Raw genomic sequence first — 13,149 nt, forward strand, 5'->3', positions numbered from 1 at the left:
TTTTAGAAGGCACATGTTAAGAGATTTTTAGCCTATATCATCTAAAGTGGTGCCTCCACTAACTCTAAAATATGTTCTGGCATCAAGTCACTGAAAAGTGCACCTTTTTACGCTACTCTTGCTAACAAATTCGGATTTAACTTTGTCTGAAATGCTTTCTCCATACGATGGAAACTTGAGCTTGGATCCGTCAGCTGATTGATTTCACATAGTGAGATTTGGTTCTCATGGTACATGTCAGGAAGCTTGACTCTTTCTCTCCATTCTGTTGCTTTGCTAGACAATAATGAATGTGGATCTCAGCCTTCACTGTGTGGGGCAAAGGGCATCTGTCAGAATACTCCTGGAAGCTTCAGCTGCGAGTGCCAGAGAGGGTTCTCTCTTGATGCCTCTGGGCTGAACTGTGAAGGTGAGTTCGTGTGCACAAGAGTCCTTAATATCAGGGCTTCAGAAATGGCCCAACATATAAAGCATTTGTCCTGTCGGCCTGCAGACCAGAGTTCAGAGCCCCAGAACCCAAATAAATGCCCAATAGGCACAGTACCTCTTCTGTAGTCCCAATGCTCTGGAAGCAAGAATGGGCTGTGTGGAGCAAGGTGGATAGCTAGATCACAGGAATCAGCAGGCTCTGGGCTTAGCAAGAGACCCTGCCTCAGTATCCAAGGTGGAGCACAATAGAGGAGCATGTAAATGGAGTTGACCTTTGCAGAGACTGAAGCTCTCGCACCATTCTCTTTACTAGTGGGAGCCTCTGGCGCCTCCCATGAAATAAGTGTTTTTTCTCTTACAAAATCCAATAAAACACCTTATTGGGAGGTAAGTAAGAATTTGCCTGAATCCTAAAAAACTGTCACATGGGTCTTCAGCGTTTACTTGGCAAGTGCTCAGGTACAGGAAGATGACTATGTTAGTGTTGAAGGCCTCAGATTATAGGACTAGCGACACTACCTTTCCATTTTTATATGGTCCTGTAATTTATGTTATTGAGTTAGTTATCCTTTTTAAAGTTATTCCTTCAAGTATGTGGTTTTCAACTCTAGAAACATTCAAAATATTAAATATGCTCTTTGTAAGAATTGTAGGACTGTTGTATTTTTCAGCCATTTTTGTTTTAAAATTTGTAATTTTAATTTTTATATTTGAAATCAATAGCCATTGAAAGCCTTCTGAATCTACAGCTGCTCGCCATGTGTGAATTCAGCTCATGACCATCCACATAAGATACTATTTATTAATTATCCATGTAAATTTGTTACACACACATCAGACATGCCAATTTTATTTCACTCTTTTGGGGTACATTTCAAAGCCTTAGTAGTCATTCCAAAAGTGTATGCATACATTAACAAAGAAATTATTCCATATGTACTGTACCACATCTTGTCTAAAAATAACAAGGTATTCAAATACTTAAAAAGGATTTGCATGTCTTGACCGACAAAGAAATTTTGCGTGCAAAACCATTATACTTTATAGATATCTCCATTGTTTTTGTATCTTCCTCATGGTGGGGATTACATGTGAATCACTTTTGAATAAGCTAGAATCTGTAATGTGCATATATGTGTGTGTGTGTGTGTGTGTGTACATAATTTACCAAATGAATCATACCATATGGAGCTAATCAACTCAAAATGCACCACATTTGTGGTTACTATGGTTGATTTGCTGAAATTAAGCTGTTATTCAGAGCACTGGTGTGCCATGGCCTGGTGGGCAGCATAAGAATAAGGAGGTTTCTTATCTCAGCCATTCATTGCACCGCCAAGGACTAATAACCATGTGGAAAGAAAGCCCAGTCTCTCTGTATGCCATGCCCGTTTGTTTGTTCCCTTAAAAGGTTTGGGGCGCATTTAACAAGGGAATGTAAAGCCCGTACGTGGGTTGTTTTTGCAGATGTTGATGAATGTGATGGAAACCACAGGTGCCAACACGGCTGTCAGAACATCCTGGGAGGTTATAGGTGCGGCTGTCCACAGGGATACGTTCAGCACTACCAATGGAATCAGTGTGTTGGTGAGCATGCCTCAGGGACCCAGAACTCTCTTTCCTCACTTCAGTGTCTGAGAAAACGGAATAAATAATTAAAGTGGCAGATGTAGTACAGTGTCCTAGGACCTAGAAAAAACAGTATTTAATGTTGATATGTAGGAGGACTACATATCAACTCAGTGGTAGAGCACTTGCCCCGCACATGTAAGGTCCAGGCTTCCATCCCACCCCTGCTCACTCTTAAAAAGGTCGCAGAAGTACTCACCCATTACACTCTTAGAAACATAAAGGATCTTTTCCCGCCTTTTTGAGTCAGAGCCTCAATTGTCCCAGGCTTGTCAGTAGCTTGCTATGTAGCCTCGAGCTGGCCTCAAACTCTAGATCCTGCAACCCAAGGCTGGAGCGACAGTCACATACCACCATGTCTGATCAGGAATTCTAAGAACTGAGGCCGGTCTATCTGTGCCCTCCTGTCATACAGCTTTAATAAGCACTGTGACGTTGTTTTAACATAGAAAAGGCAGCTAGTCACAGCGGATACTGTTGTTGACAGCTCCAGACAGAAATGTTTATAAGAGAAAACACACAGGCATTTCTTCCGTTCTCTTCCTTGCATTGATAATAATCAGGGAAATTCTCCCCGTAAGAAGCCACTGATCAAAGCGAACAGTATTCTTCTTGAGTAGACCTACTTAGCATATGCCCAATTCCCTGGCTATGTTTGAACATACTCTGTAGCTACATTGCCCAGCACATCTTGAGAGTAGAAGCTTGCCTTGCCAAACAGAAGGGAAGCAGAGCCACCCCCACCCCCACCTCAGGAATAGCAGGATGCTTCTTTGTCTCTGAAGTGATGTAAGCTATCACGCACGTCATTCAAAAGTAATGTAATGCTCCACCAAATGGATTGACTTGGTTTGATCTTTTATTTTCTTCTCAGAAGATGTTTCTAATGGCAGCTCAATGAGCTGAGAAGAAAACCAAGTGTTTCAGAAGAGACACGAGGTCTGTGATGCCTCTATCTGGACTGTGGCCTCCTGCCAGGCCAGAGGCAAATGCTTTGCCACAGCAGAAATGCACATCTGTAGACACAGCCTGTGATCTAGAGCAAGGGACAATGATTACTTGTGTGGGCAAGTACCACAAATGAAACCCATTGTCTTATATGCCAACTTAAAAACATGAATAAGACACTGAAAATAAAATGTGCAGCTAGGAAAAAAGGATAAGACTAAATTGATTACCAAAGTTGCCAATAAAAATTATTTCATGAATATAATTCACTTCCTTTTTGCTTCACAGAATACACACACACACATACACACACACACACACACACACACACACACACGATATAGATACTGAGGCCAAGTGCTGGCAGACTACAGACAATAGTGGTTTTGACTATTAGAGATGATATGAGACTTTATTATATTTCTATTTAATATAATATAATCTATACTTCATTTGAGTAAGGACTGTAGGCTTCTTGGTTAGCTATGCAAAGCTTAAGGCAAAAGACCCATTCCCTAGTACTTAACTCACACCAAATTCTTCCTTTTCAAGGGAATTTAAACAGAAATGAGAACATGTATAAGGTATCAATTCAAGTTTTTACACTTTTTTTTTTTGGTTTTACGAGACAGGGTTTCTCTGTATTGTTTTGGAGGCTGTCGGTCCAGCCTGGCCTCGAACTCACAGAGATCCGCCTGCCTCTGCCTCCGGAGTGCTGGGATTAAAAGCGTTCGCCACCACCGCCCGGCAAGTTTTTACACTTCTTAAGTTTGAACCTGTAAACATCCAATGCAAAACTGTCTGCACAGGCTTTTAGTAACTTTGGAGTTTCCACTTGAAATTGCCTCTGCCCTCTTGGTAGCCTCCATATCATGGGCTTAATGAAGCTCAATTTCCTTTCTAAAAGCCTGAGTGAAGTTTGAAATGGTAAGGTACCATTCCCATTTCCTTTTCACCAAATTCCTGGAGTTAAGTGCTTTATCCTAGGCTGCCAGAGTCCAGACCCAGGCCTGGGTGCCTTCTGATGAGAGAAATACCTTGAGCAGAGTCCTTTTCCAGGATGAGCTGTGGGGAGATGTGCCTACAGTCCCAGCACCCACAGACTAAAGCAGGAGAACCCAAGGCCAGACAAGAAAGGGGACCAAAGTACATAAGCAGTCTCCCCAACTGCAAGAGCCGGTTAGGAGCTTTTCTTTCCTAAAACGGTTCTCTAAGCAGCCACTCCCTTGGTAGACAAGCAGAGATTGGCTCCTTCCAGGGATTCAGCTGGCCTCTGATAAAATCAACACTATTCTTGCCTTTAAACCTTAACACAGTTTGAATTTTAGCTCAAGTTCATGACAGAAACGGAGTGAAATTCCCCCAGCCAGGAAGCTAAAGAAAGCCACAAGTTAGCTTTAAGAGTAAGAATTATGACAAAGTTCAGATTATCTGATACTGCTGGAATAAGCCCTGCTTGGTGGGGGGCGGGGGATATAAAGAAGAATTTCAAGTAGTTTTCTCAGTCCTTTAGTGAGCAGTCAAAACCGTCAGTCACTGTACCAGCCTCTTGTCAGGTAGACAGAGTCCTAAGTTTATATATTATTCATGTTACCACCAGTTCAAGAAAAGTAAAAGTTCTCTGAAAGTGTCCATTTTGGAAAAGGCTTACCATCCAAATCCCCACTTTAATAAGTTTCCCACTGTTAGTAAGTTTAATAAGATACCACAGAGAATCAAGAGATCATTTTAGGACACAGAATACCCAGATGGAGGTAGCACTCTCGACCACCGTTAAGTATTCTGATTGTTCAAAATTGAAAATTCGTGACTCAATAGGCGGTGGTGGCTCACACCTTTAATCCCAGCACCCAGGAGGCAGAGGCAGTCAGATCTCTGTGAGTTCAAGGCCAGCTCAAGGCCACCTGGTCTACAGAGCTAGTTCCAGGACAGCCAAGGTTACACAGAGAAACCCTGTCTGGGAAGGAAAAAAAAAATTTGTGACTCTAATGAACATTTGCACATGAAGAAAATGTTTCAGTATGCAAATTTTTGCCATTTATTGCTGATAACTTTCAGTTCCTTCTATATTATAAGCTCTCCAAAAATAATCACAACATAGCCTAGCACAGCATTTTAATTCACAATAAATCTTAAACAAAGCCATATTTGACTAACTTCATATAATGTTGCCATGCTATATATTTGTAGCATATAAATATTAGATCTTAGGGTGCTTCTAGAAACATTATCCTATTTTAAAATGTTCTTGTAAGTGGAATGTTCAAATTCAACTGACCCAGTTAATTGACTTTCTTGCTAATTTTTCTACCTAACACAATGCCTAGTGGCAACATGCTATTAAGTTATAATCTGATTTAGATTCCATGTTAGAGGAGAAATACTACATATTTTAATGTGAGAACTAATTATAAAAGTGGATGGAGCTTTGGCTCAGAATGCCAAGTCTCTCAAATACAGAAACAAAACACGGGATGCGTTCAGGTCCCACGTAACCAGGTTACTGAGAATGTATATATTTTCTCCATATATAATAAAGGCCAGGGGGTCTCACATATTAGGTAACCTGAATATGTTTTATATTCGATGACTAATAGTTCAACACTTAGTTGTCTCGTGTAATTCTCAGACAATGCTTATTACATTAAAATGTATCTACTATCTGCCCTCTTGGTAGCCTCCATATCCTGGGCTTAATGAAGCTCAATTTCCTTTCTAGAAGCCTCTGCTGAGCCCATCTCCACCTAGGAAATCTCCTGAGTCACTGCAGGCCTCTCCCCCCACACCCCCACCCCACAATCATTTCATTCCCTGGGTATGCGCACTCACAGATGGGCCTGCTTCCCCACGTGGGCTGAAATATGTCTACAGACGCTCTACACTCCATATGCATTCACAAGAATGGAAGGAATTCCATGGACCAGATGTGACTTGTGCCCAGGGTGAAATTTGGGTTCTAATAAAGCTCAAAGGAGTCAAACCCAGGGCTATCTATCAACCAAACAGTTAAAAGAAAGCTCATAATTCCCCAAGTCAAAAGCACCGTGGAGCCTTGAATCTGTGATAACAGCCAACTGAAAACAGACCTGGAACGGTGCTGCTTCCACGGGCTGGAGCTGAGTGTTTAGCAGCTAAGGGCTCAGTGTCTGCTAATGGCGGGATACAACCCCCCCTACACACACACCCCACGCTCTGCATAAAGCACAGGCTGCCCTAACCCCCATCCCCCCCACCCGGGGCAGACCCTGGAGCAGTTAAAACCACTCTTAGTTCAGTAGCATCGAGCAGGGTTGTTTCCAACGTTTTTCATAAAGGCTCCCTCTCCATATACATGAAGGGGTAGGGAAGAGCTAAGGGACAGTTGACACAAATGCTGATACAGAGACGAGATTTAAAAAAACATCCACCTGATTCACAGACCATCAAATTTATCCTTTTTTTTTTACAGTGTCAGCTCCAAGAGTAGGCAGCTGCCCCCTCCCCCAAGAAAAACCCCATACCATTGTTCCCCCTTCTTCCCTCCCCCAAGCCCTGGCAACTGCCAACTTGCTCTCTCTGGATTTACCTGAAATGCAGGCTTTTGAAATAACCCTTTGTTAAGAAAATGAAAGAATTATTCATTAGGTAAACTGCAAATATCTGTCCCTAGGGCTGGGTACTCAAAAATAGTATGAATAGAATAGAAAAGGGCAGTGTGAGTTTCTAGGGTTTTTTTTTTTTTTTGCCATTAAAGATGTATTTCTGAAGTGTCTTTTTAAATATTCTCTGTTTTGAAGACTTTTTTTTTGAGGCAACTTTGAAGCAAGCTTTATTTAAGCACTGACTAGGATGTACTCAGATGAGGACCACTCTCTGGAATCCCAGCGAGTGGTGGCAAGACACCTTATAGTGCCTTTTTAAGGACAAATGCATCCAGCCACTGTATTTCCCATAGGGCTTTGTTCAACTCCCAGCATTCCAGGAAGTTACCTGATTGAAGACAATCTTTTTTTTTTTTTTTTTTTTTTTTTTTTTTGGTTTTTCGAGACAGGGTTTCTCTGTATTGTTTTGGAGCCTGTCCTGGAACTCTCTTTGTAGACCAGGATGGCCTCGAACTCACAGAGATCCACCTGCCTCTGCCTCCCAAGTGCTGGGATTAAAGGCGTGCGCCACCAATGCCCAGCGTGGTTGAAGACAATCTTAACAGTAGTTTTTTGTTTTTGTTTTTGTTTTTGTTTAGTTATCTCCCCTATAAACTGATAGGCCCTTGGAGACCACTCCCCGACTCACATCTTCCTCGTCCCCGCCCCTTACACAGGGAAGTCTAAGAGTTTCTTTCTTTCTTTGAACAGATGAGAATGAATGCTCCAACCCTGGCGCCTGTGGATCAGCTTCCTGCTACAACACACTGGGGAGTTACAAGTGTGCCTGCCCCTCCGGGTTCTCCTTCGACCAGTTCTCCAGTGCCTGCCATGATGTGAACGAGTGCTCGTCCTCCAACAACCCCTGCAGCTATGGCTGCTCCAACACCGAAGGGGGCTACCTCTGCGGCTGCCCGCCGGGGTACTTCAGAGTGGGACAGGGGTAAGGCAGCATCAAAGGGTGACTATTCCTCTCGCCAGTGAGCTCAGCCGGCAGCCACTGCAGGGAAGGAAAGGAAGGAACCCTGACAGCACTGAAGCCCAAGAGATGCAAGTGTTGGGGCTTAGGCGCCACGAAGTACAGGATGGCTTCCTTTGTGGAGAGCCTAAGACTTGAGCTTCATAGTATCGCTCTTTGCTCCTTGTAGTGGCTGAAACTGACTCATTCCAACCAGAGGCCAGTTTGTGTATTTCTGGGAGAGGTCGACATGGAAACGACCTGTGTGGTTCTGCAGCCACAGGTGCTGAGCCAGCAATCCTCTCGGCAAGGACTTTGTCTCTTCCTTTGTTCCTTGGTTTTATGTTGCCCAGGAATGGAACAGTCCTTCTCCACAAGGCAGGTTTCCTTTGGGCAACTGAACTTTCTCAGATCTTACCTCCCTTGGCTGAGTACTAACCCCGTGCACCCTTCCACCGAGAGTGACACAGAAGATGGTAACTTAGAAGTAAATAGGGATGATGTTTCTCTGAAAGGTAGAGTAGATGAAGCAGGCACCAAGGGACACGGACAGTCACATGTAACAGAAAAGTTTGGGCCTAGCACGGGTCACTTTAGTGCCAACACAATGCCTAACTAAAATAGGAATTCGGAAATAGCAATTATTAACACAGGGATCTTTTCCTGAACAGTGAGAGCCAACTTCGGACTCAGGAAGCAGCAGTTTCTCGTTGCCGTTGGACTCTCAGCGCTGCTTTTACCTCCTTAACTACACTCTCCTTCCGTGCTTCGGTCTAGTTAGGACTGGAAACTGGGGAAGTCCAGGACTCATCCTCAAAATTTTGCTAAATCACACCGAGGGGAAATCTCTCCCTCTGTGTGGAGAAGAGCCACAAAGATCAGGTTTTGTGATTAAAGAGTCCACCTCCGCAGTTCTTTGACCCTTTGACCCTTTAATACAGCTCCTCGTGTTGCGGCGACCCCCCCAACCATAACATTATTTTCATTGCTACTTCATGACTGTAAGTTTGCCACTGTTGTGAATCAGAATGTAAATATCTGTGTTCTCCCGTGGTTTTAGGAGGCCCTGTGTCAGGGCCATTTGACAGCCCCCCAGGGTCACGCCCCCCCAGGTTGAGAAACAGTGGGTTAGGGCTTGTTCAGTGGCTTCCATGTTTTTGAAAGATCCTTAGACTGCCCAGGCTAAGGATAGTGTCTAACCGTGTTTCTTCCTCATGCACAGCCACTGTGTCTCGGGGATGGGATTCAACAAAGGACAGTACCTATCAGTGGACACAGAGACGGATGAGGAAAATGCTCTGTCCCCAGAAGCCTGCTATGAGTGCAAAATCAATGGCTACTCCAAGAAAGATGCCAGGCAAAAGAGGAGCGCCCCGGAGCCCGAGCCAGCCTCGGCTGTGAGTAGACACGGAGCAGAAACCCTGCTTTGCCAAAACAAAAACAAACAAACAAAAAGCTATCTATGTCTTGTCACAGTGCCACTTATATGCTTCCAGCTGCAGCTCAGCCAAGTCTGTCTGGACACTGAGTGGGTAATTTGGCAGGTGCAGTGTGGTGAAGATAAGCAAGCTAAAATTAGGTGGCATGATGTCTAGCTCACAAAGCCCTGGGGAAGACAGCGATTTAATTTCAAATCATTTTGCTGTAGTTTGTACTTGTGCCACAAAGTGGGAGGTGCCCACTTGAGAAATAGTTATTTGGAAATTCAAAACTGGAATGGTCTGAATCTTTCCAGTTCTGTTCCAGACATACAAGACACTGTCGGTTTTGGTTTTTCAGTGGGTCCACAGCCCAGTCAGGTGTTTTGTGCTTACAAGTCTTACCCATCATAACATTTTGTTTTCAGTTAGCTTGTCTTTTATAAAGAACCAGAGGTCTGACTTTCCAGCCTCTGGCATCTTTTCTCTCCCAGTGGCATTTTAGCAGCATAATTACGTGGTTTTGGATCTGTCCCTCAGCCCCACCCACAGGTCATATGTGTCTCAGTGATTATTAACCCACATATAGGGATGTTGATGATTGCCCCTGAGGCCAGAGACAGTATGATCTCACAAGTCACCTCTCTTTAAATTCATATTACTGAGAATTGCCTCCCCTCATCTCTAAACAAAATACAGTCACTAACTAACTGGCAGCTTGCTTCAGTTTTCTGGACCCCAGAACCCTTCCTTAGCTATAGGACCACACTAATTTAGCCCCCAAATCTCTGATAGTATTTTAAAATAACAAGTTAATACTACATTTACTTTTAAACAGATCGAAGTCTCCAGTGGATGCTTAATCAGGGAAAATCATTCAAGTTACAGAGCACAGCCTTCCTATTGTGGTACATGAAACTTAATCTGTCCAAATAATGACAGATTCCTCTAAGCAACTGTAGCCACAGCCTCAGTGAAGCACACACCCACATGAAAGGATTAGGGTTTCTGGGCATGTCTAACTAAAGTGCGTTCCTACCTCACACCCCAGCTGACAAATTCGGGTTGTGGTATCTGGTCCCCACCCACTGGCTTTTACCCATCTTGGCTCACTCTGCACATGACTCTTATGTATTCTGAGTGTCCCGGTAAGCTCAGGGCCCAGCCTTGAGGATGACGATTTCGGGGGGGGGGGGGGGGAAGACCCCAGAAAAGATAAAAATTAGACTCATTGCTTTAATGGTCCTCTTTTCTCTACAGTGTTTACTTGAGAACTGCACACAATGCACACGAGGCATTGACCCCTCACTTCTCCCCTCCAGCTCCCTGAAGAGAATCTCCCAACACAGCATCCCCTGTCCAGCTGCTTCTTTAGTTAACATCCCACTGGATGCCCTTAATGCGGCCCGAAGGCTCACAAACGTGCGGCTATCTGCTGAGACATGGGCAATCTGGCCACAGCGCCCGAGAAAAATGACTGTCTCTCACTTTACAATACCTAACAAGCACCATGTGCTGTTTTGATAAACTCATCAAAAGAACTGTCTATGTGACTATTCTCTGTGGCCTAAATCCTGTAACTTTAACGATCTTGTTGGGGATGGATTAGATACAGGGCATCATCCGTGGGATGAAGCTTTGCCTCACTCCTATTGACAAGGGCCTCTTTCACAGGCAGCTGATGGCCAAGCAGGGAACAGCCCCAACCTGCCGTTGGATGGGCTTTTGAGTCCACTGTGTGTCTGCTCTTTCCCCAGGTGGAACAAATCAGCCTCGATAGCGTTGCCATGGACAGCCCGGTCAACATGAAGTTCAACCTCTCTGGCCTCGGCTCCAAGGAGCACATCCTAGAACTGGTGCCGGCCATTGAGCCCCTCAACAACCACATCCGTTATGTCATCTCCCAAGGGAATGACGAGGGCATCTTCCGCATCCACCAGAGGAACGGGCTCAGCTACCTGCACACAGCCAAGAAGAAGCTCAGCCCTGGCACGTACACACTGGAAATCAGCAGCATCCCTCTCTATGGGAAGAAGGAGCTTAGGAAACTGGAGGAGCACAATGAGGATGACTACCTCCTGGGGGTGCTGGGGGAGGCTCTCAGGATGAGGCTGCAGATTCAGCTGTATTAGCCCTTTGCAGACTTGGGTCCCAGCTCAGATCCCAGCACAGCCAGCCTTCAGAAGTGTTTGGAATGTCAGTGACTAGTTTTAAAGAGGAGAGAAAAAAAAAAGACTTCTGCTCCTTTCCTTCCTGATTCAGACTTTGGAATGTTGACCCTCACAGAAGGGATAATTTAGACTCCAGTATGGCCAAAGATTTGAGTGCAAAGGCAAACATAGTTACTGTATTTTTTATATAACTTCATTTTAAAATATATTAAAAAATGAAAAATGTTCAAGAGGTCAGCATATGGCACTAAATGCACAAAAATAATGTGAGCTTTCTTCCTGTTAGCAGTCTGTAACACTTTGGGTATTTTGCTATAGTTGCTAATTAAAAAATATAGATGTTTATTTATTTTAATGCAGTAATATATGGAGAAATGAACAAACTATGTAAACAAAAAGGGAAACTCGCTTGTTTTTCTTTAGATTTATAAATTTGAGCTATTTCTTTTAGAGGTGCTTTAAAAAAAATCAGTACATTCAAGAGATGTTTCCTTAAGTTTCTCTACCAGCCTCCAACTGGTACGCACCTGGCTATTTGAAAGAAAGTCTTGCAGAGCTGAATGGTCAGGGTAACCAATAATTTAAAAGACGTGAATGTCGTTTGACCCTATCTAAAGGAGATCAAAGCCAAAACAGCTCACGTGACAATGTTTCACATCACCAGATTCACCAGGCAACAGTAGAGGAAACTCAACCACTGTAGCAAAATACCTTGACTGCTTGTGAGACCGTTAGCATCGCAGGCCAAACTGTACTGTATTTCCTTCTCATAACCTCAAGGAACCACATGTGCTACCCACAACACCTCATTCTTACCAGGGGCGCGCTGCGCACTTGTGGTCCCCTAGGCAGCTGAAGAACCACTGTTCCTTTGACTAGGAGCACCTGGTGTTCTGTCGTGTTTGGTGCTGTCGTAGATTAATGGTGCATTTATTATGTTCAAGCTATTTCAGGATTGCCATATGTGCAAACAATCATGCCACACAGCCAAGGAATATACGTTGATGTTGTTTTTTTTTTTCTAACTCATGTTTGGTTTTTTTTTTTTTTTTTTAGAATTTTCATTAATACTGTAGTTATACACCATATGCCTCATTTTATCATAGCTTATTGTGTATGAAATACCTTTGTAAAATGAATTGATGTTTAGTTTGCTTTAGCCATTCGAAAAGATGCTACACCAGGAGGTACCAATTCAAGCACATCCCCAAGTTCTTCTCTCCAGAGAACCCATTCCTGGACCAGTGATGAAACCTCAGATGTGAAATGGCCAAAGCACACACAGACTGCCAATCATTTCCTCTCACACCTGTGTCGACCAAAGAGTAGTAACCAGTTATATCCAGTGTTTGGGGGCTTGTTTTGTTTTGTTTTGTTTTGTTTGTTCATTTTTAATAACTAAAAAGAAAAACAATGTAAATTTGTAATCAAGTGTTTGTGAGGAAAAACTTATGGATTTTGGTTGTGTTTGTTTTTGTAGGTCTATGTATCAAATATGACACTTGTCTTGCAATAAAGCTTATTTTGGGGTAGTTTTCTGGCTGAGTGTCCTGAGACTACAGTGGCTGGTACGTTTGTGGGAAGCCTTGGGGACTTTGCTTGCAGGGCTATGTGTTAAAGAACTAGATGCAGGGCAGGGAACCTCCACAGGAAAAAGGACTTCTGTGAAATGCATGATAAAAGCAGTTAGGAGATCATACAGAATAACACAATTGAAATGGTGGCATCATCCAGTTCTGCATAAATTCTGAGCTTCCTGGGACCCAGTTTTCCAGAGACCTCAAAGCATCTCGCTTCTTCCACCAGTATATTTGTAGAAGCTGTTGTAATAAAGCAGCCTGAAGTGTCTCTTAAGAGAATAAAGACAAAGTTTACTGGTACCAGATCTTTAAGCAAAAGTAAACCGCAGGCACATCCCAATGTAAATGGCATCTGCACCCAAAAGCAGTCCAGAGCATATCACTTGGAATGCTGTG

At 43.5% G+C, this 13,149-nt stretch overlaps 1 protein-coding gene across 1 annotated transcript in view; it reads left to right on the forward strand.

Moving 5' to 3' along the window:
* Fbn2 (fibrillin 2) overlaps positions 1-12,705 on the forward strand; it is a 186,384-nt gene extending 173,679 nt beyond the window's left edge. The window contains exons 61-65 of the mRNA XM_005069091.4: positions 281-409; positions 1,897-2,016; positions 7,338-7,569; positions 8,807-8,981; positions 10,760-12,705. Of these exons, the coding sequence (XP_005069148.1) occupies positions 281-409; positions 1,897-2,016; positions 7,338-7,569; positions 8,807-8,981; positions 10,760-11,134 (1,031 nt within the window). The 3' untranslated portion in view covers positions 11,135-12,705. The remainder of the gene's footprint in view (positions 1-280; positions 410-1,896; positions 2,017-7,337; positions 7,570-8,806; positions 8,982-10,759) is intronic.
* The last annotated feature ends 444 nt before the right edge of the window (positions 12,706-13,149 follow it).

The sequence above is a fragment of the Mesocricetus auratus genome, unplaced genomic scaffold (genome assembly GCF_017639785.1).
Source record: "Mesocricetus auratus isolate SY011 unplaced genomic scaffold, BCM_Maur_2.0 Super-Scaffold_6730, whole genome shotgun sequence".
NCBI classification, from domain to species: domain Eukaryota; kingdom Metazoa; phylum Chordata; class Mammalia; order Rodentia; family Cricetidae; genus Mesocricetus; species Mesocricetus auratus.